Source organism: Anas acuta, chromosome 2 (assembly GCF_963932015.1).
Source record: "Anas acuta chromosome 2, bAnaAcu1.1, whole genome shotgun sequence".
NCBI lineage: Eukaryota > Metazoa > Chordata > Aves > Anseriformes > Anatidae > Anas > Anas acuta.
Window position 1 is genome coordinate 132,844,408 of NC_088980.1, and position 27,309 is coordinate 132,871,716.

Genomic DNA, 27,309 nt, shown 5'->3' on the forward strand with positions numbered 1-27,309 from the left:
TAATGAGCATCCAGCTTTGAAAAATTACACAGCATACCAAATGCTATGATTGCAGTTTTCTATTGTAAATAAAAGAACACTTCCCATTTCTTCAACGCTGATCTATTTCTTCATTTTTTATGTTTATTTTTTTAAAGAGAAACCTCAGACCCTGCCATCATGAACCAAAAATCACACAAAGAAAATAAGCAGAGAGACAGGCTGGGTTAACGGAAATATTTAAAATCTCAGAAAAGCAAACAGCTTGCTCCACAAGTGAGTGAACCGATAGAGTTTGCTTTCAATACAAACTCACATTTTCTTTCCTATAGCATTGCCCTTTGAAGTTCACAGTCACACTCCCACCACTGTCCCCCTAGGTGATGCAGGTTGATTCCCCAGGCCACGAGGCAAACAGCCCTTCACTGGCCTGCCCTCCAGCACAGGCACTGAGCTGCAGCTCTCTTCTGTGAAGCTCTTGTTTTGGATACTGTAATTCTTCTAAGCTTGAAATAAGAAAGGATTTTAGATGTTATGACAGAGTACTGATGAGCAAATAAAGTCACTCTCTAATTTTTTGGCCAAAAATGCAAACCAGCAAAGTAAATTTGATGTTTCACATTTTTTTTCAGGGAAAAAAAAAAAAGGTTAATGCAAATCAAACAGTCATCATTTGTCATTCTCTTATCTCCACATTCTTCACATGCAAAAATCAGAAAATGAAATCCTCAGTGACTTTCAACAACCCTGGGAAAGAAAGATTTCATGCATTAAAAAAACAGTGCTTGGGCTTTGTTTTACTGCTTTTTATTTAATTCCTGGTATGATCTAAGGGGAAAATATTGTTCCAGTGTTAGAGCAATAATACAATAAAGAGACCTTCACAGAAGAAAAGACTGTCCAGGTTGGTACATAGCAAGGATGGCACTGCATCAATCCAGTCTTCTGGAACTTGGTTCCAGACCTGAAGGTCTTGGTCAAAAGTGCCTTGTTTTCATGATGGCCTAAGTTAAAAAAATAATAATAATCTCCAATACTCTTTAATGCATCTATAAATTATTCTAATGATTGCTTAAAAACTTATAAGTCAGTGTTTTAGGCATCAGAAGCACCTTAGAACCAACGTGATGGGGAACAAGGCTACGAGAGGTGTGACTTTTCCTCTCCTGGCACAACTATGCACATTAATATCCCATTCATAATGGGCACTGTTATAGCTTCATGGCTGCCTCACAACAGCATTTTAACTTTCCTTACTGTTTTGCCTAAGTTTCTAGTCTAACTTAAGACTCTTCTGCAATCTATGCCATGTCCACTTTTTATCCCCTGGTTATGTGTTGCAACCTTGTCTTTATTTGAATGTTCCCTTGCCAAAAGCATGAGAAGACTGAGAAGACCGATATCTCCAGCTATCCTTTTCAATTTTCCATATTAGAAGCAATCAATTGTTATCTTACTTGAAGTGCACCATCCCAAACTGGAGATAGCAATTCAGCCAGGGCTTTTGTAATACAGCAGAGAAGCAGAAATTAGTTTCATCACCTACTCAGTACTCTCAGCCCACTGTCATGCTGGTGAAGGCATTTTAGAAAGCATTCCTTCCTTGCTATGGAATTTTGCAATGGATTTTATTTATTTGCATTTTTCCCCTCAATTTACGAATTTGACTTTGAATCCAACTGGTCAACTTGCTTTCAGTTTGCATCAGCTTTGTATCATCAGCTAAAAACGAAACCCATTATGTGAGGAACACATGAACTACACAAGAGCATTAAGTATTTCTAAGTGGCAAATACATGCCAACTACCTCCCCTCAGTTTCATAATTTTGAATAATTTTACTGCTGTGCTTCACAAGCTGGCTTAGAAGAACATTTCACAAATATTTTTAGAAGCCTTGCTGATGATTAGGGGGCATGCTGCATTCAGTGCAGTATTTTTGACCTGCCTTGAAAGGCAGTTAGCTTGATCTAACACAACAACTCATCTTTGCTGCTACTCAAGTATTTATTTTTTCAAGTCCATATAGTTAGTTACAGGGATTTTCTAACATTTGATAGTAAGCTGCTGCCTTGTCTTGCCCTCTGTGTGTGAAGACATACACTCTTTGAAAGACCACAAAAAAATTAAATATTGCACATCACCCAGTTTCCAACAATAATGGTTCCAAGGTTGTTTCAGCACCTTCTCTAAGCACTTCAGAATGAATTTCTTATCTGGCTGATTTGAAACCTTTATCTCCTTTCAATGTGCTACTGATGTCAAAGATCTCCTGATAATCAAAAAAAAAAAACCCACACTGAAATGCTTTCAGAAATGCTATCTTCTAGTCTTTATTTTTAAAATAAGGTATCTCACCATTGATGAGGGACTCAAACAAAACCATTAAGATGCTCATAGTGGGTTCATAATTAGAAAATACGGTTTTTAAGGTCTGAATAGTTTTTAATCAGTTTGTATAAAAATTCTTGGGTGGGAAGGAGAGTAACAAAAAGGGGAAAGATAAAACCTGAAAGCAGAGGAGCCCTTCATTGTGTTCAGAAAGCCAATTCCCCTACCCAATACAAAATAACACCATCACAGAAGAGACCATTAAGAGTCAACAAAATAAACTAGTGATTAAAAACAAACCTTGAACTTTTTCCGGAAGGACAGGACAGGATTCTTTAAGTTTAAAGCTTAGAGGAAGGTTTAATGGACTGAGATGTAATCTGGCACAGAAGACAAGGACTGCCTGCAAACAAGCCTGCTTACAAGTTACCAGGAACTGGAATAGATTCAAGTGCCTTTGATTTCTATATTAACTTTGTGTTTTAAAATCATGACTTTTCTGTACCAGAAAGTGGTTGAAATGTAATGACAACATTTTATATTTTTATAGAAATAACTACAGCAGCTTACTCTGCAAAAGGAAACTGTAGTAGATACTTTGTCTGCATCAAGACAATAGCACAGAAAGAAATTATGCTGTCCATATATCTTCCCTTCCACTCGAATGAATGAGAAGAAAAAGGAGAAGTATGAGCTAGGAAATAAAGCACAGGTTAACAGAGGGGAGAAAAAAGTATGATTCATTGATCTAACATTATAGCCAGTTTTTTTTTTTTTTTTAACCTCTTAAGTTACAAGAACAGTGGATGATTTTCTGTATGTGATTTTCTGTACAACCCTGATCTACTTTTTTTCAGGACATAGCGTACAGTATTTTGAAATACAACCAGAAAAAAAGTATTCAAAGGTTTAAGATGCAAGGGAGCACAGTAATCCACAGAGTACATTACCATATTCCCCTCAATAAGCCATTGACTAAGGAGAACCTTACTAACCTCAACAGTGGTCTCATCCCTTATTTATTTTCTCCAAATTCTACCAAAACCATGAGGAAAACAGCAGCTTGTTCACGTTCCAGAAGCTGCCATTTGGAAAAAAGGCAAAGCTCACTCCTGTTGCACAATATCTATGTTGTTTCTACACATTATTAATGAATTCTTCCAGTTCTGTATTTGTTTATAAATAACAAAATATATTAAGTTTGAATAATAATCTTTATTTCTTTATTAGTTTATTTGTAAAAGGTACAATGTAATCCTGAGCTACTGCTTTTATACATTTAGCATCATACAAAGACAGATCATTTACAGTTTGATCATTTACATTTATTGTGCTCCAAAATCCATATCTGAATAGCATTTTGTCCTCGGAGAAACACAGATAATTTAAATTACATGTATCCCTGAAACATCCACATTAATTTACTCATCCAACCCCATTATCTAAATTAACTACAGTCTAAATTACTCAGGACATTCCTTCTGAATTTAGCAAAAACTTGTTTAAAACTGTAAAGATGAGCAGTGCAAGAACTGGTCCCTCAATCCTTTGTGAATACATCATTAGAAAAAGCTTTCTGTTTCCGTATTCTCTTATTAAGTCAGTGCTAAATTGACTAGATGTACTTTGAATTACTTTGGAATGATCCAAGTAATGCTCATTTTCTTACTACAGCAGTAGATGTGAATTTACAGTGTCTCCCTTTGCAGTGACCCGTGCATAACTCTCCCAAAGAGGGAAAATCTGACATGATCAAAGGAAAGTAAGAGGCAACCCATCACCGCCTTATAGTCACCTACATGACGCTGGAGTATTTCTAAACAAGTCATATGAAATGCTTCCCTTAGACCCTGTAAAGGAACTTGCACAAGTAACTGGAGTTCCATAATCCGAGCATGGCTTTTAGGATTTGCCAGTTAAAACATAAAAACAAAAACCCACCAAAGTCCCAGGATCCTTGAGAAGAAAGCATTTATCCTAACTGAAATCCAATCCTGGATAAGTGGAAATTTAATTGGACTACCAAAAGAGCATCTCTTTACCTGAAAATCTCAAAGCATACAGTGTTTACAAATGTCTCTCTAGCAACAGTGTCACAGTCTTTTGAAGTACACTCGTAACTTTCATTTCCTGAATAAGGTCACTATGATCTGAGGCAAAAGATACAGTAAGCAGTTCAAGCAAGATGCTTATTGCTTAGGTTTTAAAGCAAGCCACTTTAATGTAATTTTAGTTAAAACGTTAAGTACAAACGTGAAGCTACTGTAGAAACACTTATAAACACTCTCGCTTTTGAATTCTTACTGATCATCTAGAAAAATGGCAGACTGATTTTAACATAACAAAGGAAATGTAAAACTTAATACTGTCTGTTGAAATAAAATTCAACACCTATAAAGACAGAGTTATGAACATGTAAACACAGCTTTAGTATTCAGAGCTAGGGAATCTAGCAGCAAAACAAACTAGTTGCATATTATGTAGTGCAATGAACATTTGTTCTTAGAGACCCCCAGTCTTAGAACTACTTTGAACAGAATGGAATCCGTACAGGAAAGATTTAAAAGTGTCCAAGATGTAATATCCAGAATTACTAGATGCTCATCTGCTATAACCTAACAATTTCTCTATGCAAAACTGTGCTCTGGATAACTGACTTTTATGGCTCCCCAGTAGCAGGCTCGGATGAGGCAGATTAAACCTAAGAGATAAGCAATAGCCCAAGAAACATACGTTGCATGATATCTCCTGGCAAAATCTTGCGTACCAACCTGAAAAAAAAAAAAAAAGAAACAGTGTGAAACATAGCACTACCTGCTCTTCAGGGAAGAAACAGTATTAAAGTATTTCAGTATCTTTTTCACTTTGTTAAGGATCAATCAAATATTTTATTAGCTCAATTTTATGGTCATAAAATTGGATTGTGATCATGAGCTTGGAAGGGACATCAAGAGGTCTCTAGTCCAACTTCTTGATCAAAACAGGATCAGCCAAATTGCTCAGCGTTCTAATTTGGTTGGGTCCCAAAATTTTCCAAGGATGTAGACTGCACAAGCCAAGCCTCTTGGGCATACCTCATGAGGAAACATTTTGACCAAATTCAGTAAGGCTGTCAAAAAAAATAATCTGTCTTTATTTCTGGCTGTAACTATTTTTAGTAGGAAAAAAAAATGGAAAAATCCTTCAAAACTCATTTAAGCTCACACACTTAAGTTATCAGGTTGTAACACAAGTTAGATGTATAGAGAGAATCACACATGAATCCAACTAATGGCATTTCCCAGTATTTATTTTTGTGACTATGGGTAAAAAGGTCTCTAATAATCACTACTAGATACTTCAGCATGAAGCAAGCCAGACAGTTTTCTAAATAATAGAATAATAGCAGCATGAGTCTTCTGTAAATATTTATATTGTAAATACAATTTGTTACTTTTATTTGTAAATTACTTGTAAATAGCTTATTATCTGGTTTTACTCCTTAGAAACATGTATTTTCCTTTATAATTTGTACAAGTTCCAACTCTTTTTGAGGCCAACTCCCCTCCACTGCAGTGAGACTTATATTCCTGGCTATGCAGCAATATGTATTTCTGGAAACCTAGAAGTTTTAAGAGCCCTAGCGAGATCAAAATGTTCTGGTATTTCTAAAAAGAAGTAAAATTATTTTTCACAGAAAGATGAAAAGTCCAGTTTAACACCAGGAGGAAAATAATCTCAAAGTGAGTAACGATCTTTTAGGAACATTTCATTTCTCTAGCTAACTCAGATGATTAAGTCCATAATTTTAACAGAGATGACAAAAATACACAAATTTAAGAGGTCTTGCTCAAATCCAGGGAGCTCCTCTGCACCATTGCAAGTATAAAGCAGTACATCACTCACAGTTAATCCAACTCCAATGAAGATGCATATCATGCCAATTGTAATATATGCACAGCAACGTCTCCGAGGCAGCGCACTTCCAACAGAAGAACTGTTAGAAAATAAATAGTACTTTAAATTCAAAGAAGAGAACCACACAAAAGTATCTTCAGTCTAAAAGGAGGGGAGGAGGGGAGAGAACGGCAATACGTATTGAGTTTATGGAATTGAAGGGCAATTCTACAATTATATCAAACAGTGAAGGACAGAGTCTACGTTTGTTTAAAGAAGCACAATAAATGAAGATGTACAAAAGAAAAAAAAATCTCAATATCTAGATACTTGCAACAACGAGTAGTAACACACCTATGGTTTGTATGCATCCACATCCAGGGTTCACAGTGCACCCAGGTAAGAATCTTGAGTAGTCTTTGGATTGCAAAACCCTTAAATTTCATAGAATCATAGAATCATAGAATATCCTGAGTTGGAAGGGACCCTTAAGGATCATCAAGTCCAACTCTTGACACCGCACAGGTCTACCCAAGTTCAGACCATGTGACTAAGTGCACAGTCCAATCTCTTCTTAAATTCAGTCAGGCTCGGTGCAGTGACCACTTCCCTGGGGAGCCTGTTCCAGTGTGCAACCACTCTCTCTGTGAAGAACCCCTTCCTGATGTCCAGCCTAAACTTCCCCTGCCTCAGCTTAACTCCGTTCCCGCGGGTCCTGTCGCTGGTGTTAATGGAGAAAAGGTCTCCTGCCTCTCGACACCCCCTTACGAGGAAGTTGTAGACTGCGATGAGGTCTCCCCTTAGCCTCCTCTTCTCCAGGCTGAACAGGCCCAGTGCCCTCAGCCGTTCCTCGTACGTCTTCCCCTCCAGGCCTTTCACCATCTTCGTAGCCCTCCTCTGGACACTCTCCAACAGTTTCATGTCCTTTTTATACTGTGGTGCCCAGAACTGCACACAGTACTCGAGGTGAGGCCGCACCAGCGCAGAGTAGAGCGGGACAATCACCTCCCTCGACCTACTAGCGATGCCGTGCTTGATGCACCCCAGGACACGGTTGGCCCTCCTGGCTGCCAGGGCACACTGCCGGCTCATATTCAACTTGCTGCCAAATTTGCTTGGAAGCTTCACATCTCTAATACATCCACTGCATCTAAGCACCAGGAAATCAGTTCTGCTGCCCCTAAACGTCTTAACAGTAACAACCTGCACAATTTATTTACTGGAATATTTCACTCAGTATTGTGAATTGGCTAAACACTACCCCATTTCTTGAAGAGCAAAAACGAACACACAGACAAAACAACCTCCCCCCCAACTGTTTTAGTCGGAAACATGAAAAAAACTTTTCAGCACGAGGAATTCCTTAGACATTTAAGTCAGTTGTAGTAACTGCAAAAATCTGACAAGATATTTTTGCTTACCAATTTTCTTTTAGTTCTGCTGCAAGCTAAATTAGCTGTGCAAACCACTGCTGGCAACCAAGTTAAATAAATCCTTTGGAAGTTCTGTCACTCATCATCTAGGCTACAAACTCCAAGAGAGACAGCAGTCTCTGCCTACTGCATTAAACAAACTATTATAGTGCTTCAGCTAAACTGAATATAAAATGCTAATAAAATGTTAGATTCTTCACTACAGGTTAGAAAGTTTTGGCTAGAAGCTCAGCATTGGTTGACTTAAGGATTATTGGTCAAGCGTTTCCAATCACATATAGCTATAGTAACGAGGAATATTACTTGATTCCCTTGAAATACAGAGAATTGAAGAAGCCAAACAGATTGAGATGCTTTCATGTAACATTTATGATCTGTCTTTGAGGTAGTTTCAAAGCAACCTGAAGTGTATTATCATCATTAAAGTACTTGCTCCCACTCTGGGAGATTGGCATGCCTTTGGAAATACTGGGATTCTTGTACTGTGTTCAAAGATGCAAGCGAAAGTCATTTTCATCTCATGATGGTTCAACATATTTGAGGTAAACACGTAACAGAAGAAAGCCCTGCTGGACTAAAGTAGCGCATCCATCATATGACTGACCAAATTTCTGGCTCCAGTTACTTAACCACATAGTAAGGCCTCATATGCTTTGCATGTGACTAGCATTTTTTAAAGCATTCACCTTAGAAAGCCTTCAAATAGAGAGACTTAAGCAGCTTTACTCCAATTTTATTCCTCTACAAGGAATTTCTAAAATGCCCCAGGGAAAAAAAAAATAGGGAAAAAACTCAAACTAGTGCGCACAGGTTGAGCTTCATCTTGTAAGGCAAGGGTTGCACATAGGTATTGCTATTTCCCCAAGTGGAAATTCCCTCACCCTTATCACTGGTTAACGGTCACTATCAGCTAGAGACAAATCTTAACACAGACATACACAAACAGTTCCCCCAAACCTCCTTAAATACTTCCACAGCCATTCTAGAGAAGGAATGTGTTGTCTGATTCCAAGTTACTGGAGGAAAACAAAACCAACCAGAAGCTGTGTAAAAGGGAGTCAAGTGTCTAAAAATTGAGTTGATGAGCACTGAGTTGCCAAATTGGTTGTAGGTTCCTTCCTCCTGCAGAACTTGCCAGCTCAATGCTCAAAGTAATTTCCATTATGGAGCTGGATAACTTAAAATCTGTAGTAACTACCCAGCAAGCTGGTAGAAACATCATGGTTAACACACCTAAAACATGCATGATATTTACTGCACTCCATATTTCACAGGGAAAGTTCATTCTAGGAGAGAAACCTTCACTTTCAGAGCTGTCTGACTTATGATCCTGTTTTTGTAATCATAGTAGTGAAGGTGCCATGTTTATTCTCCATCCATATTTCTCTCAAGCTTTGCCCCCTACTACCCATAAAAAAAAGGTGGGGGAGAAATGTCCTCAAATGATGGAGGAAAAGTAAAAAGTCTTCATTTAATTTTAACTGCATTTTTTCCCTCCTACTGAAAGTTGAAATACAAATATTACGTTTCTAACATCACATAATAAACATGGGAATATTTAGCAATCCTGATAAATTAGGAATTTAATTTTCAGTGATACTAGTCACTGGGCCACTCTAAGTATTAAAGTTTCATTCTACCTACCCCAAGTTAGACACACAATCATAAGATCTAATTTTAATACAGAAAGCTGAACCATATCCCAAAACCTACAAACTGCACTAGGTTTGACAGTCACCTTCAGAAATAACAAAACTAGGGTCAAAAGAACATTTTTCAATAGCAGAAGCTGTTTTCATTGAGTGACGAAAGAGGGTGAAGACACCACAAAACCATCAAGAAGGCAGCAGTCCACCTGTCCAGAGAAGCTGTGGATGCCCCATCCCTGGAGGTGCTCAAGGCCAGGCTGGATGGGGCTCTGGGCAACCTGGGCTGGTGGGAGGCGTCCCTGCCCATGGAAGGGGGGTGGAATTAGATGATCTTTAACCCTTCCAACCCAAACCATTCTGTTAATCTAGAATCCTGTCTTAGAAAAGCTACTGCTCAGGAAGCAGAGGCACCTGCAGATCTTCAAGCAGCAGTAGCAGGTACAGGAGACACCAAAGCCAATTAAGCATCAGGTGGTAACAAGCAGAAAACCTCAAGGGACCAAGTCTATTAAAGGAGTGGCCCAGAAAAGAACAGAGGGCCTCTTTATGTTCCAAATAATAGGAGTTATTACCACGATTTCAGATGTGCCTTTAGGAGTGTTTTTAAGAGGCAAAATCAAAATGCCAGTATTTTGAAGGTGAAAAGCACTGCTGGAACTAGAGGCTGCAATAATGCCAGAATCCCAACCACTCTCTTGCTTAAAGGTCCTGCAGGTTTTATGGAGGCAAAAAGATAGCAAAATTAATGTGGGTTCCTTTTCTGTGGGGAGGTGGGAGAACAGGCTGACAAAACAACGGGTATTTTGAAACACACAACACTACAACAGTGAAAGAAACCCTGCTCTCAGGTCATTGTCTATATGATAAAATAAAAACCTATGGCAACAACTTCCTCAGCAACTACCTTTGTTTGTCCTGATGCAGTAGGTAATGTGCATGTTGCCATGACTTCCACGAACACCTCACCCACATCGGCATCAGCAGCTTTGTAATCCATCTCCAAAAAGATTTGGTCGGTTAACAAAAAAGTGATTATAACCTGCATCACAGCTCATTTCCTACATTTCCTAACAATTTTTTTCCTCTTTATTTTTTTTTTCCTTTTTCAAAAGCCATTTGCAGAGATTCACTGCAGTGTAAGTTTGTGGAAAAAGTCACAAAGTATTTGAGAATTTCATTCTCAACAGATATCTTCTTGGAAGCCTTACTGTTGCAGTATTTGAGGTGCCTTTTGTTTCAATCTATACTATCCTTTTTTAAGTGACAATCCACAACTGGTTCAACAGAAGAAACAAACACTTTTGCACCTGACCTGTCAGCTACTAATGAAGAAAGTTTTGCAGTAGTTGGCAACACCCCAGGTTCCCTTCTGTGTACCTGGCTACAGATACAGTGACCTTGGACAAAGGGCTGAGAGAAAGCAGCAGGTCACTGCGGTTGTTTATTCCATCACCACGGCTCAAAGTTCTGCCTCACCTATGCTGTGCCCTAAATCCATGCGTTAGAAGTGTTTATGCTGCTGGAAGTGCAGAGCTCCTGGCCATCACATCGCAAAGGCGGGAAGAGACCAAGCAATCCATTCAAAGTTAAATTATAATATTTAATTATTTGCATCCTCAGTTCATGGACAGAAAAGTTAATTTGTTAAAATCTGTTTTGTATTCTGTAATTCAGCTGCTGCTTACGCTGTCACTTTCCCAGGCTGCACTGCAGAGATAGTCCAGTTTTATTACATACACACAACATGCTTTGCACTTTGAAGACAAAATGCTAAGGGATCTTTGACTCCAGCTATTTTTTAAAACACAAGTAATATAAATCAACAGCAGGCAGGCCAAGTGATCACATGGTGTAACTTTTGGGAAGAGGAAAAGAAAAAAAACTTCGCAACAGCCCCAAAGGTTAAACAGCAAATCAATTATTCTGTACTTAAGGACAGTCTAAAAAGAAAGATGGCATGAGGTTACCTGTCAAGTGTTAAGTGATAAAAAATAAGACTGCAACTAGTTTAAAAACAAACAAACAAACCCTAGAAAACATCAGCCCTTCCCCCAGCCCTGAAAATGAAAAAACTGAATGTGACTGCAGCCAGTAAAAACAAACAAAAAAACTGCAAAGTAATATCTCATCAAGAGCCTAAGTTTATTTGACCTCAGCAAACTCAAACACATGCACTGTTCCATACCCAATCACTTACACCCCTTAGGTTAGACATACCACTACAAAGACTTCTCTATCAAATACTCTGCTAAAAGATTTTTATCACTTCTGAAGGCTGAGCTATGCCAACAGCTGAAGTACATTTATTCTAAGCCTCCTGTTTCCTAAGGGACCTGCTAGCTTCCCTTCAACACAACTGCAGTTCTCCGTTCCCAATATATAAAGCATTTGCTCCTTTAACTGGAACTTGGACTTCCCTATCAAAGGAAGTATCCATATACACCAATCAAATAATGCCATCTTCTCCTAAAAATGGAGAAACAAATCTTCAGGGGAAAAAAAAAAAAAGAAAACAAGAGCCAAATAAAACCAAACCATTTTATAGCTCTCATCTTCTAATTTTTCACTCACAAGGAATACTTCCCTCTTACTGAAGTAATAGCAAAAAAAGTAGATGAGTTATTCCAGTTTATAAATATTAAACTCACAAACTTAATAAGATGCTTAACGTAAGGTAGTTGTTGAGTTTATGAAATCAGTAAAGCCTCTTTAAAATTAAGACAAGCTTATTTCCTTTCAGTCATTCACAATAAGACAATTCTACTTTTAAACGCGTTACCTGATTAACTGCATGAAGCAGGAAAATTTCAAGGATGAAAGAAAAAAAGACAAGAAGAAGAATTCCTAGCCTCCGTTAATTTTAGCAACCCATTTCTGTCTATTGTTAGCAGCTTATTTTTGCCTCTGACAATTCAACCAGAGCACTTTAAGAAACGCAGGTTGGATTTGTCAAGAGTTACCGACTCATACATACAGTGGAAAATTCATGTGAATGTAACACGTTGTTGAGCCTTGAAATTTGTATGAACATGGCAAAACTAATCAGCATGGCAAACAGACTTTACTCCAATGACTTCTATGGAAGAAACTGGCAACTTATTTTAAAGTTAGACTGTGCAACCTTGCTTTCGGAAAACTTACATTTTTTTGCAGTGCGGGCATTTTGCTAGCGTGTTAAACCTCAGTTCCATCCACTGTAAAAAGAAAAAATAAAAAGGTTGAAAAACTGGCCTGAGAAAATGTTTGTTGTACTTCATGCTAAACGTCACTGTGAAAACATTTTTGCTTCTCAGGCTTTCTTTGACTTGTTTCTTGCTTTCCTCCGTAAATGGGGTGCCCTTTTGTCAGTGGCAACATAGGATTACGATTTCCATGTGAAAATTTCCCATGACTCGTCTTAGCATTACAAGATTCACTTGACGTAATGTGGTTTCAACCACAGGCACAGTATGGGCAACAAAATATTAATACATTTTTTTTTCCTCTTCCACGTCTATGAACGTACCCTGAATCAAAATAAATGTGTTTTCTTTGGCATAATTACCGATAGATTCATTTTCCCATCTTTCCCCAACCCTTGCATCACTTGGGAAGACTGAGTTAAACATTGAAAGATTAAAGAACAAGGACACTTATTTTCTAAAATATAAGGTTTACACAAATGAAATTAAGAATGCTATTGACTACTTAAGATAACATCTTTAAAAGGTGATACATAAATCCATACATCGTACAGTCACAACCTTCCATGCACAGACTAAAGTCTCCCTGGGAACAGCCTTAGCAGCAGTAACACCTAGCATTACACCCACCAAAGGATGCAGTCATGTACCTGTTCAAAATGAGCAGTATTTCTTACACTGTACTCTATGGTAGTACAAGTATTAAGCAGACATTTCAAAGATGTTTGCCTTGAACAAGAGGATACCATCCCTCTTCACTCTGTAAGTATTTATAGTGTAATTAAAGCTCTTCCCTGCTGCCTTTCCCAACTGGAGGTAGTTAGCACAGTTTCCTTGTTAAGCATAATTCTCCCCTCCCCTCATAATTCATGCAAGAGACACACTGCAAATTGCTAGCACCTAGAAGCTATTGCCCAGGATACTAAACTCTCCATTCAGATCCTCCTTATCTCTGTGAGAAATCAGGAGTCAGTCCACTGAAGCAAATCGTATTATTTTAACTGCTACAAAACACAAATCAAAATCAGAGCCCATACATACAGGCCCCAGAGAACATGGGACCTGGCTACACCACAGCACTGAGAACAAATTTACGATCTTCTCTGCAATCAAACAGAGGATGTGGCCTATAATGCCTAACTGGTACCAGTAGGTTTTTCTGTGAGCAAGGACCTGGTTCATAATGCTTACTGTACATTTTCCTGCCTCTATCCCTCAGTTTTAATTACTTCTAATGGGGAAAATTCTCCACTGATTTTCCCCCTGGTTCTGGACAAGGCAAGGACTCAGCCAAACTGATTTAACACAGTTTGGTTCGATCCCTAAAAGGATAAAATGAAAGGTTCTGTAGTTCTACTCCCACCTGAGCAACTCATCTTATGAGCATTAAAGTTAATTTCTCTGGCAGGAATGTGGGAGAAGTTGATTATTTGCATGCATCCATGGCAAAAACTACTCCCATTTCCCTTCGGTGTCCTCAGTGAGGGTGGGTAACATGCAGTGGTCAGCACCAGAGATAGCACCAGGCCTCTTCAGTGATGGTTTTTCAGCTACTTAAACTACAGTTCCAGAAATAGAAGCAAGTCTAAATCCAGGGCTTTCATTTTTGCATACCTGTAATTCAACTTCACTTCTGTTTACTGTTTTATTCCAGAGTAGGCAACTGTATTTCCAAAGTTATTCATTAATGATCTCTCTATGGTTTTATTTAAGATTTCGTATTAATTATTAACCATAATCATTAATGGATATAAACTCAAATGCATTTGAGCTTCAAAAGCATTTATATTCTGTTTTCCTTTCAATTTACCTGGAAGTACCAGAAGCACTAACTTTTATGATCCTTTCTGCACACACAGGACGTACTCATAGAAAGAACAAAAAACGTGTCAACATTCAAACTACAAGAACTCAGATCACATTATCAGAAGTAGGGAAAGGTCATTTTAATGTGTCTTAATTCTTGGAGTTTTGGTGTGTTTACAAGTAGCTTAAATTACACTTATAGCTGGTATTTTTATGGACATGCCTGGGTGCTTTGGAGTACCTAACATTGTTTCATGGTGGTAATAAAACTTGAGTTTAGATACATGAAAATTAGCAATATAAACTGCTCCCCCTCCAACTGAAACACAATGAATGATTACCCAAATCACCAATTAGGAGACAATTATAGAGATCTTACACATTTCAACTAGGGATAAAAATGAGAGACATGAGGTGGAAGAATTACTAGAAGAATATTAAAAAACTTGCTACCTTCTGAGCCTGGATTAGTTCTCAATGCATTCAGTACAAGACAAAGTGAGTTAGTGTGTTTTTTTAATTGACTTACACAGCTATGTAAGCACATACAGGTGTTTCTGTCAAAAAAGCCCCTCACTCAACTCCAGTGCCACCCCAAGAGTCCCTCAGGAAAGCAAGACACTTATGCAAATTTAAATTCTTTAAAACATTAAAACATTTAATTTTTTCTTAATTTTTTTTTGTAATTAAATTATTTCAGACTATTTTTGTATTTGATTAGTTTTACCAAATCAAATTGACAGAGCACAGTGCTTATCCCCCAGCCTGTGCCTTACACAGCCTGCTCCGGCCTTCAAGGGTCTCTGGAAGCAGGAAGGTCACACAGGCTGATGGGGGGACAGGCCCCCACTCCCACCTGCCACCATTTCCAAATGCAGCTCAGCCCCCTGATGACTATAAATCAGCAGCAGAGCCCCTGGCAGAGGGATGCAGGGAGTGACTTACTGCTGGCAGGAGCAGTAACTCAGCCACAGAACAAGTCCACAAGCTCTCAGAAATGCCCAAACCAGATCAAACTGAGATTTAGCACAATGGTTAAACTCTTGTCTTGCCCTACATTTCTATTCTACCACTTTATCTACACGTCCAACTTTGAAGTCTGCCAGAAACAGTGGAAACTTTAACACAAATAAGCCTCCTATCAGGTTATCCAAGAAAAAAAAAATCTGGTGAACAAAATGCAACTAACTACCATAGTTCAGCTATACCATCACTTCAGTGTTAATATATTTTCCCAGTTGAGAAACCTGAGGACAGTGCATAGCGTGCTTTTAATAAGTTAAAATGAACACTACGCACGTGGTATGAGGGAGCAGCCCATAATTATGCTTTTTTTTTTTAATAACAAAAATAACCTCTTTGAAAGGTGGTAAGTTGATACTCTTACAAGACAACACAGAAAAAGCAACTGGCAATTTGCCTTTCTCATCCCAGGCATTCTAGCTTTGTCTGTCTACTACATTTATATATAAAGTTTATATACATAGAAAGTTTATATTAAAATTATTTACATATAACATTTCTCTATATATAAAGTTTTTATAATATATATAAATACAATTTTAATGATCTTGCTGCCAAGTGAATCAAAGGAGATACCTTATAGAGTTGCTGAGAGGTGCATCTAGTGTTACGTATTTGCTTTACAGTGTAGAGATGCCAAAGTGCAGATATAAACTCACAAAACTCGAAGTTTCAGGTTTCCTAAAGCACTGCTACTATATTTTGCTTCCCTGCTCACTCCCAACCCCAAGTAACTTTATTTTTCCTAATGAAGAATGTTCATTTGTAGAACCTTAAACTTAGTAACAGAAAAAGACTGAAGCAAAGAAAAGTGGGAAAGCCGTATAAAGTAAAAAGGTTTATTTCATGCTTCTCGTAAGAGAACACAAGCCTCATATTTTTAATGATTTTGAGGGCTTCTTTTTAAAACACTGTGTAAACCAGTCTTACCGGCAGGTAGGACTATGAATTTCAAAGTAATGCAGTTCATTAAAGCAACCATCAGATCTGAAGTCACATGCACAAATTCCCAATTAGAAACCTTAGCTTTTTAAGGCCTAATCTGGTAGTTATGCACAATACTAGCCTCTTGTTTTTTTTTTTTTTTTTTGTTTGTTTGTTTTTTTTTTCTTGTTATCCTAACTGTTCACAGAAGAATTTCACCTAAAGTAGTTCAAGGTGTAAACTACCAAGTTTACTTGGTCTCTCTGCAGAGAAAGAAAAAGACTAAAATAAAAACCCCATGCTTATGAGAGCATCCAAAGTTAGGCCAGCAACTTACTAATGAGATTTATACTTCAGTGACTGACTAATTAAAAAAACAAAACAACAAAAAAACACGACTAAACCATGGAGATTTTTTCTTATGTTAAGAAATCAAAATAAAATTTAATACTATAACTCTTTTACAGCATTACTTTTGCCTATGCAGTATTAAAACTCTCCTAAACAATACAACTACATTACAAAATAAAATTATGACTCTGTATCAGACTACAGTGTTTATGCAAGTACCTAAGGTGGTAATGTGGTACTACACTTAAAAAAAAAAAATTAAAAAAAAAAGCCTCTCTTCCACAGGTCCAGTAATTTTCTGTTAGTAACGTTAATTAGTAATAATATAATATTAAAAATAAGTTCACATGCAGACTTGCATTTAAAAGAAATAAAAGCAAACAGAAAACCCACTCCAGCTATCTCTAACTATAGACTTCTTCAGTAGGGCTTATAATAGGATTAAATATATATGTTTCTAGAAAGAATTTCTCAAGCATCCAATGGTTTCTCCCATACTACATTACTTGCAAATTCCCAACCAAATTCTTATTTCCCCTTTAAAAAAAAAATAAGAGCCATCTCTTGCTCCTTGCATCCTTCACCTACCATAGTAATTAAGCCGTTACTACACACCCCACTGAACCATAAGCCTGATGCAAGGATTTGAAGGAACATGTCTATTCCATTACAGAACCCATCACTTTCCCTCTCTGCTAATACAGTACAACACGCAGTGCCACCTTCTAAGCTTCCCTTTTCCTTTCACAAAACACACTTGAGTATTCTCTGGCCCTTTTGTATCTTACAGTCCTTTGTTTCAGGAGCACAACACTCCAGTGATAAATACAGGTCATTCAGCTGTATCACTGATCTTAGCCATTTCCCATAACAAAGAAAACTGACACACATTTCAGCACTGCTAGGTAATAAAGTTAAACCTTACTTATGTATCGCAGAGACTGTTCCCAACTCAAAATTCAAGTACAGCAGACCCTTATTCATATAAAAGAAAAAATACCTTTGCGACAAAAGAGTATTCTGCATCCTTCCACTACAAGAGCAGGAGAAACTTTCAGCCTTGGATATAAGCCATGATCTCCACCTCATTAACAACTGACAGACAGACTTGTGGTTTAGTGCTATAATCAACAGAATTCAGGGTCCCATGCAGAAAAAGCAGAAACTATGCCATCTTAGCCACAGCAAAACATAGCCATCGTTGAGAATCCAAACAGAACCCAGTAAGCGTAACTTCCTCTTCCAGCACTGTCGACTCTTGTACCACTGAGTGGAAACAGTGACTTTGGGCTTTACCCATGCATGCACAGGAAAAACAATACACATTTTCTTGAAATGCAAAGATTAACCAATACAGACTAGATATCCACAGCAATATGAGCACAGAAGAAGCTTTAGTTCCTCAAAGATGCCACAGAGTGAGACAATACGTTCTTAGAAGTGCTTACAATAGCCTGAGCAATACCATGTTTTGGTGAGGAGAATCTGGTGCTTTACTTACAAGGAATGTATTTCCACAGTGCCCACACACCACCCTAGTTCCATCTGGTTGAACTGGCAAGGCAGGCTGAGCTGGCTGCTCTTCTGGGATCAGCATTACTGGACCAAGAGTAATGATGCGTCTACTGTGTTAAGAACATTAAATGTACACGTAATTAAGCAGGCAAAAGGATGATGCACTGAAGCAATTAGTTCAGTCAGTCACTACCAAATATGTTATACTTTTAAGCTACAATAGCGTTTTGTTTTTTTTTTTTTTAAAGAGATTATGGACCACGTTTTGTTTTTTCTCTAAGGTGTCTTCATTCAATTTCAAAAACATTCTTTCACTATCAGCTACACAAGCCAGAACCCTGTACAGATCAAAGACTTGTCATATGATGGTAGAAACACTCCTCAGGAAAAAGAAATCTTAATAACTAGGCTGAGCAAGCCTGTGAAATGGAATGTACATGCCTATATGAAATATGTTGAAAGAGTCCCTGCTCTTTCATAATCTAACTCTTCTTCCCAAGTCAGATTCTGCTTCTTCCCACACTACTGACAAACAAGTCAACATAAGCAGCATCTCTGCATTTGTATGGTAAAAATACTGTTCAAATTGAGTGAATTAGAGGAAAAACACCCTATTTTGACTATACACAATTATTTCACCTGAAGGAAAAAATTAGTTCGTAAGCATTTGCTTTTATGTTCAGCACATTTCCAACTTAATTACACAATTTGTCACCCAAAATGACAGTACCCACATTAAGAAACAAAAAGCAAAACAAGGATCAGACTTCCTACCGTGAAAAAAAAAAAAAGAAAAAATGAAAGTATTATTTAACTTGTACTACATCTTATCTACACTTATACAACCAACATCATAGGCTGGATGGCCTCCCTTCAGACTAGAGCCTTCCATTTACAGCATACTCCCCAATTCTTTGCTTCAAACTACTCCAATTTTACTTGTCTTTTAATAAGACAAATACATAGGCTATCTTAGGAAAACCGCTGAGGTGCAGTCTTTCAAGAAGTATTTTAATAAAATTGGAGACCTTCTGCTTCAACCTGTTTACCAGATGTATGATGCATTATGACTGAAGTTTCCCATGAACACTTCTCCCTCTACAAAAAGATTCCCAATGTTACTGGTTTTCTCTAATAAATTAAAAAAAAATTAAAAAAAAATAAAAAAAATAAAAAGAAAAAATTAAAAAGAAAAAAGAAAAAAATTAAAAATTAAAAAGAAATTAAAAAAAAAATCTTTCCCCTCACCCCCCAGGTCTCAAACTATGATTCAAAACCAGAAGAGACAACAGACTGGTAACTAGGGCACTCAGTGTGGTTAGTCTCTATTCAAGTATCTGCAGACCCGGCTTTCATTTCAGTTTCTCCTATTTGGGCTGCAACATTTGAAAAAGAAACACTCCTACCTCAGTGGGATCTTTAACACTGTAGGCTCAACAGTAAGAATGCCCACTATGGAAATCACACTCGTTTCTGTTCTAAAAAATGTGTAAATTAAAGTTGAGGGCTAAAACAAGATTGAAAGCTTTGTGTAACAAAGAAAGAGGGCAGGACTGAAGCCAACCTGCTACTTCCTTTCCTGTTTCATTCTGAAATCCCCACTCTGAATTAGACAAAGTGAGCAACCTGTGCATTTGCAATAATTAAGTTTTCAGGAAATTATGGATGTTACTCTTACCAGTTTGGTCTTGGACAGCCTATCTTCCGAGAGGTATCCTTACAGATAAGAAGACAATTACACTGACATCTAACATACTTCTTCCCTGAAGGAGGGTTTTTGATTGGCTAAACAAAAAAAAGCACAGAACACACATGAGAAGTCACAGCAATTCACTTTCTTCCTCTCAAAAGTACAAGAAAACAGAACAACTTAAGACTGACAAGATCTTCTTAGCAGTTTATTCTTAACAGAATACAGTTCCTCTTATAGATGGAAACTTGTGTGAGTCAAGAAAAAAAAAAAATCAAAAGTTTCCTCTACCTCCCTCCACCCCCCAAAAGAGGAAGAAGTGAAAATTCCACACAAGGACATTTCCAGTAAAAAGAAATTCCGCAAACTAATGAAAAAAAGCATTCATATTTTAACAATAAAGAACACAAGTCTTAAGCTCATATTTAAAAAAGCAAAATGAACTGAAGTAGTGGTATGTTTTTTTAAAAAAAAAAAAAAAAATGTTTATATATGTCTGGATATGTTTATCAACATATCCAGAAATCCTCTTTGCCTGGTGTAATGGCTTTATTTAAAAGTGAAAGGATCAAAAGTCTGGCTCTCAGTTGCTAACGGAATATGCAGACTTAGCTGAACTGTCATATTATTTTGAAGTGTATTGAACTCATCTACTTCAAACCTGGTAGTCGAGTTTCTGGATCTCTTTCATACTGAAAATCACAAGTCTCAAAACCTGGACAATACTGTGGCCTGCAACATTATATATTGGCAGGGAGAGTGAGTATTACTGGCAGGTTCTCTATTCTTGCTTTTAAAAGTGGAAAAAAAAAGTTTTCCTACAGATATAAGGCGTCTTTTTTTTTCTGGGTATAATTTAAAGTGCTTTTTCTAAAATAAATATAATCCAGCATTTTGCAAGCAAATGCCCCCAGTAGCTCTGGAGTGCCTCAGTATCAGATCCCCAAACTAAAACCAGATGGGAAAAAAAAATAGAAGCAGAAGCTCAAAAGCCAAAGACTTGCACTAAGAAAAGAGGAGGAGGAGCAAAAAGGCCTGTGATCACTACAGTAAGTGGAGCAGAACCTGTAATTTCTGTGTTTCAAAAATTGTTGTATAGTGGTTTGTTAGCATGCTAACAAATTGACCAAGTAGAACTTCAGGAAGAAAACACAAATCCAGGGAAAAGTGTGGGTTAGTTACTTTGTTTCTTCCAGTCTAAAAATAATTAAGTCCTCATTTCTCTTCATCCCACTAAAAACCATTTCAGAAAACATTTTACCCTTTTTTATGGAGGAGTAATTACTTAAACAAAACCTTTGCTTTTTGTCCCCTACCTCTGAATGACACCCTGCTGAGGTGGTCAGACAGCATGTGAAGGTTTGCTCTAGCTGCTAGTTATACCAGCAACCCTTGAACTTGCACCCTAGTTACACTAGCAGTGGGTCGCACTGACAGGGCATCAGCAGGGAGGTCAGCCTGAGGCTCACCCTTTGTAGGTGAGGATGTGAATTCTACGAGTGACACTGTTCAGCTTCCCACCGCTTCCCTCCACAGAAAGAAAATGCTCAAAATCGTTTTTTTACCGTAGCTTCATTGCACACTGTGCACTTAACCACATGTTGGTGTAGCTTGCCATCCAAATTGATTAGCGACTGGCACACGCGGCAGTTAATTACAGGAACACCACTGGCGTCTGGACTTGCAATGGCAGTATATGGAGGTGGAAGCTCTGCTGCAAGAGAGCACGAAATCTCAGGTGAAAAATCAAACAGGGGGATCCTAAAACAGATGGCAAATACAGTCTCTAACAGCCACAACCTCAAGGAAAAAATGAATTAAAGGGGAAAAAAAAACATGGAAGTTAACGATTAGTATGAACATCAGACAAATATGTTTACTTTCCCCAAATTCTGTGTAACAGTACATCAGTCATAGCTCTACGTAAAGCATATCAGCAACGCAAAACCACCATAAATCATCACAGATGGGTAAAAATAAGAGTCCTGTTAAAGAGGAAAAATTATGGAAATGAAAAGATCAAGATATTTAGCCCCAACTAGCTTAACACTTGGTGTATACTTGGCATAATTAACAGAGGACTCCCAGCATTTAAAAAAGAAAAGGTGAGGGCATACATAGCAGATCCTACGAGAGACCAGGATGGGAAATGCTCCTTTTTTGAGGTCCAACAAAAGAACACCTTGAAAATACATGAACTGAACCTTAAGAGCTTCTGCTTTCAAGGGCTCCAGATAGTTTTGTTGACCAAAAGCCAAAGTATGAATGCACAAGGGGGTTTTTAGTCACTTAAAACAGAGTAACACAACAGAGAACACAGAAGCCTTGTGTTCCTGTGGAAGAGCCAATTTCAGCTCCCAAGCCCACAACAAACCAGGGAGAAAAAGCTCAGGATCCTTCTCGGTTTAAGAATCCTTGGAATGAAAACAATTCCACATAACAAACTCTCACAAGCCTACTACCACGGTTATTTGGCATGTAACAGGTTTTATTTCATCAAGTTCAGGGTTCTTCAGGTAAACAAATACGGAACAGGCATATTTAGTAGTTCATAGTTAACTTTTTTCGAATATTAATTTGTAATTCTCTGTAGCCTTGGACATCAATAAATTATTTCAGGATTACATCCAACCAGCCATTGAAGTCTTCACAGAAATAATGAGAGATTAGCTGTCTTTCAGCTTATGAACAAAGCAGTATCTGCTGAAGTGGAGGTAAATCGCAGGCTACTATCACAACTGACAAGCCCAAGCATTAAATTTAAGCCTGTAAGGAGGCACACATCCCTCCTGGACTCTATTTTAACGTCATTGTTGCAAACTCGATGGATTTAAGAGATTCCATCTGTCCTTAAGATCCAAAACACCATCACAAAGCTTTACAGCATCTTCATTGTTCCATGCTCTCTTTCCTTCTTGGTCCACAAACAATCCAGCCCAGCACTTCATTTTAACTCTTGCCAGAGACAGGTGGACATCTCGAGGATCTCAGAATAGCATCCAGCATGCTTGAATTACTTCAGATGAGACACAAAATTCACTTATATGCAGCAATGCAATCCTGATGTAATCGCACAGACTGATGCTCCACGACTTGAGATAGGGAACTTCACACCTTCAGCTTTGATATCGTGGCTGCAGAACCCAGCATCCTTAAGAAATCTCAGGTAACAGAATGTTCTTCTGATTTCTTTTCTGCTTCTGAGAAATTACAGCACACAGTTGAAAAATTTTAAGAGCAGCTTTATTTTGCAATACCGTGATAGTGGATTTTCAGTACGAGACTGCCACATACAGGGAAAAAGATATAGCAAGGTACAAAATACAAAAACAGGAAAACAAAACACAAAAGCGAAATAACAACAACAAAAAATATCAACCTATAAAATAAAGCAAACATACTTTGCCAACCAGAAACAATCTCAAGCCCCCTAGATTATAAGAAATGCAGAAAACAGTTCTGAAATTTAGACAGCTGGAAGAGCAGCACCTTAGCTGTGAGTGTTCGAGTTAAGGTTGCTGCAAGGGGCTTGTTAGCCATAAGCAGGCTCCCTAACTGCTTCTGCAGCCAGCAACTGGTATGCTCCCTGGCTACAAGAAAAAGGAGACAAAACAAGGAAAAGGCACCTTCTCCAAACTCTGTCAAGAAATTACAGTTCAATCCCAGCTGCCAGGTCACAAACAGGTTGCAGGCCTTCTTTGCTTGGCTCTCTCCATTTACAGTGAGGTAGTTTTCAACTCCTGGCAGCAGGGCAGAGGTAAGAGGCAAACAAGGGTACTAGAGAGTGGAGGAAAAAAAAGGAATATCCCCAAGCCTTCCAGCTTTCTGTGATCCTGGAATACTTTAAGAATCTGCAACTATACTCTTCCAGGTATTTGCAAGATTCTATACCCTCTTTGCAAGCAACAACTCTTCAGATTTTGGAAGTCGGTCAGATAACGCGTGCGAGCACCGAGACAACCACTTCTCCAGCCTCATACTGGAGCTGCTTGGCTTCCAGGTAAGCAGCCTCTTCACTCCTGTCCTGCTGTCTCAGCAGATTTACAATAGCAAGCAAATAATGGCTGCTTTTCAGGGTGGTGCTGCAGCAAATAACATTTGCTATAGAGCAGAAAGCTGGAGGTATCTTGGCACTGCAACCTTCATGTTTAAAGAACTGCACTTGGAAAAGCTCATAAAAGAAAAACTAGCAAAGTGCTCTCCCAAAAATAAAGTGTAAAGAGAAATACAGTGTGGGGGGAAAGCTAAAAAGGAAAACAAAGGAACTGTCTTGTCTCAGCTTTCTGCTCATTATCCCTTAATAAAAATGCTAGCCACTTTCAAATCATATTAACATATGTACTTGGTATGACTTTTGTCTCTGTTTTTTCTCCTCTTTGGCAGCTTAAATTACAGGCTAACACCTAAAGGAACAGTTCATGAAGGTCCGCTATGCTGGATGTGAATGGTTGGTGGACAAATTTCACATACATGCTGATGTTTCAGAATGCATCTAATGAGATACTGAACATCAGTATTCTGCTACTGACGTTCTAGTTTATTTCTATGTTACCATTTTTTCTTCTAAAAAAAAATAATAAACCAACAGCAATTAGATCAGCACAAGTAGCAGAGCGCCCTGCCATGCAGTACAGCTTACTCTTAACTTACAATTCTCCCATCACCCTCACAGGAGAGAGAGAGATGCAACGGAAGAAAACACATATTCATCCTTAGAAGATTCCTGTACTTGGGCACTTTCCTCTTTTGATATTCTAAAAGGCAGAAGCCACTAGGAACTGCTTGCAGCTTACCTTGGTCAAATAGAAATGAGTTTGTTGGCTTTGGAGGGGTTGTTTTTTAAATACAGATGCTTTATGCTGACCTGAGAGGGGGTGGAGGTAAAAAGTTAGTGACCTATGTCAGGGACTGGTAGTTAAGGACTTAAAAAGCCTGAAAAAATTAAGACGACTGGGGAAAAAAAAAAAAAAGCAGAGTAACATAATAATTACTCTACTACAGGATGCAGAGCTGATTGTCCCTGCCTTTGTCCACGTGAAAAGTTTCTTAAACCCTGTGCCCATATCTAAAAGATTTTTTCTTTCTTGCTGCCATGCGCAGGAACAGGCCATGTCCAGGACTCAAGCACCCAACCACCCACCAGCTTACACTGAAAAGGGTCAGGTGGGTCTCAGCTGCAGCCCAACGAGGGAAGAGGAGACTACTGTGAAACCACGGGGTCTCTAATTTAAAGCTCGGGATTACATATTGGGCACAGCAGATAAATACAAGTATGGGGATAAATCTATTAGCATACATTCAGGTGGTGGTTTTGGGCACTGAGGGCTTCTTCCTCCTTCCTCTATCTCTCAAGCTCTGTGACGTTCTGGTAGTGTCAAGCAAGGAAGCACTGCAGACAGGCTTTAAAAACAAACTATTTCCCCATGAGGATGCTTCTTCACCCTGCTTGTGCTAGGAAAAGAGATAAAGACTGCCTGTTAGCTAAGAAGGCTCTTTAGCTGGCTCACCTATGGAGCTTCTTTCTCTAAGGGTAACTGGTGCACGCAAGTATAAAGCAAGGGAACTAGGGCTACTTGGTCCAAGTGACCCCTTTGCAAAATTTTGCTTTGCAGATGTTTTTCTTCAAGTTTTATAAAGTGGAATGTGTGTACATATTTGTGTACATACATATATCAAATGGTACTAGGTTCAGTTGCTTGTGCACTGATTAAACCAGAGATTCTAAACTTACTCCAAGTTTGGTATTTAAAGAAAGCTTTACAGTCCCTCCTCACTGAGAACAAGCTGCTTATCTCAAGTACCACACCCAGCCACTGCTGCCAAATTAGTTAACAGCAGTTACAGACACAGCAGGGCAGGGGTACTAACCAAAACGTGCACGTGGGGTCCAGTTTATTCCTAGGTCACACATTTTAACCCAAGTTCAAACATGAGTCACTGATCTGATACGTTTTCAGCACTTTTCAAGTATATAAAGGCTTTTTTTTTTTTTTTTTTTAAATAGATTGAAACGTATACAAAAGTAACAAGGATTCCTAAGAACAAAAACATTGAGTAAGGAGACTTCAAACTACAGTGGATGTCTGGAATTTTTAAACTACAAAACTTCAGGGACGATGGCAATCCTACACAACTTCATTGCAAAAATAATAATAAAAAAATCTCTCTTGTTTTTCAGTTTGGTACTTCTTTGTGCAAATGGAAGTTAACCAGCCACAGCAGTAACTGAAGTACACATTCATATCAAGGCAAAGAGGCCTAGCTGGCCACTTGTTTAAATATTATTCAAAAAAAGCATCCGTGCTCACTTGTAGCATTCTAGTTACATACATATGCAAGAAATCTATACAATTATATAAAAACCCTTGAGAAATAGCCAACACAGTGGAGCCAGTGACAGCAGGACTGTAATCTTACATTTCAAAGGCCAGTAAAGCTACACTAATCTTATTCAGTCTTCAGTGTCAGCTTTGTTTTCCTTGATTTCTGCTGTGAAATGTTTAAGTGGATAAAAACATGTATTAAAACTGAAGGCTTACAAGTCACATTAAGCTTCATAGGTAAGAATTTTCACCTGGTTGCTAAACATTCAACATCGATCAACAAGATGATCTCTCTAAGTCTGCAGAAGAAAGTTAATACCACATCATTTTAAGTCCAGATTGCCGATTCGTAGCTATGATGCCTGGCTCTGTTTAAGAATAAAGCCCAAACCAGCTATGGCCTTGAAATGAGTTTGCAAGGACATCCCAGTGATCGTGGGCATGGACCACCACACTGCAGTGGGCTACCTTACCACTGTACCCGGCTGCCAGGGCACAAACCCATCTGCTGAAGCGCTCAGATGATGGCCAGGGATGAAACAGCGATTTGGGTGCTGTATTTGCCCTGCCTGGGCGCCTTAATGCCGTGCCTCCCCCAGTCAGCGCCCTGCAGCTCGCCCTGCTGAATCCAGGCACTCCGCGCTAAGCATCTTTGACTTAATCCAGCTCCTAATTAATGGGAAAACCAAAGTCCCACAATTACCTCGCAAGCTCCGACCTGCGAGGTGGTTATGAAGCAGACTGGTCCGGACCTGCTCTGCGACTGTAAGCGTTTATTATTGCCTTTTTTTTTTTTTTAGTATTTTTTTTTTTAGGGAACCCAATCCGGCTCAGCCCACGGCCTACCCGGCCCACACGGCGTTACCGACCGGGGGTCCCCCACCTTCCCCAGGGCACTGCGGGGGGCTCGGGGCCAAAATGGGGGGCACCCAACCGCGGTCCCCCCCCAACCCCTACCACCCACCCACCCAGGCCGTGTCCCCGGAGCCGTCCTCGCCTTACCTCGGGGGCTGGTGTCCGGCAGGTAGGGCGGCGCGGTGGGGGTGACATTGCCGGAGCTGGGCGCCGAGAGCAGCGGGGAGCGCTCGTCCACCCCCTCGGCAGCCATGGCTGCGGCGGGCACGGCCCTCCCCGCTGCCGGCGTGCGGGCGGCCGGGCCGGGGAAGAAGGAGGAGGAGGAGGAGGAGGAGGAGGAGAAGCAGCGCAGAGGAAGGGGCTGGGATGAACG

General features: G+C 39.0%; 1 protein-coding gene and 1 long non-coding RNA gene across 3 annotated transcripts; both read right to left on the reverse strand.

The window, feature by feature from the left end:
* Positions 1–3,504: 3,504 nt before the first annotated feature.
* On the reverse strand, positions 3,505–27,309 carry PIP4P2 (phosphatidylinositol-4,5-bisphosphate 4-phosphatase 2). Of its 2 annotated transcripts, none has more exons than XM_068672243.1 (7): positions 27,084–27,309; positions 21,324–21,469; positions 19,747–19,853; positions 18,055–18,178; positions 12,409–12,461; positions 6,195–6,285; positions 3,505–5,080 (listed from the first exon to the last, which is right to left on the reverse strand). In XM_068672243.1, the coding sequence occupies exons 1-7, from the start codon at positions 27,187–27,189 to the stop codon at positions 4,937–4,939; spliced, it is 771 nt and encodes a 256-aa protein (XP_068528344.1). In that variant the 5' UTR covers positions 27,190–27,309; the 3' UTR covers positions 3,505–4,936. The 2 variants fall into 2 exon arrangements, with proteins under 2 accessions (XP_068528344.1, XP_068528342.1); XM_068672241.1 differs by having other exon boundaries at positions 21,324–21,472; positions 27,084–27,305.
* On the reverse strand, positions 21,473–27,071 carry LOC137851280 (uncharacterized). The gene is made up of 2 exons (XR_011093103.1): positions 24,552–27,071; positions 21,473–22,958 (listed from the first exon to the last, which is right to left on the reverse strand). It is a non-coding gene; the product is annotated as an uncharacterized lncRNA (long non-coding RNA).

Bases quoted from the DNA above. Each gene is read 5' to 3' on its own strand.
- PIP4P2 (XM_068672241.1), bottom strand. From the start codon at position 27,189: ATGGCTGCCGAGGGGGTGGACGAGCGCTCCCCGCTGCTCTCGGCGCCC. The intron at 21,473-27,083 runs GTAAGGCGAGGA...GCTCTCTTGCAG, and splicing joins GCCGGACACCAGCCCCCGAG to CAGAGCTTCCACCTCCATAT. The intron at 19,854-21,323 runs GTAAAAAAACGA...TTTTTTGTTTAG, and splicing joins CAGTGTGCAATGAAGCTACG to CCAATCAAAAACCCTCCTTC.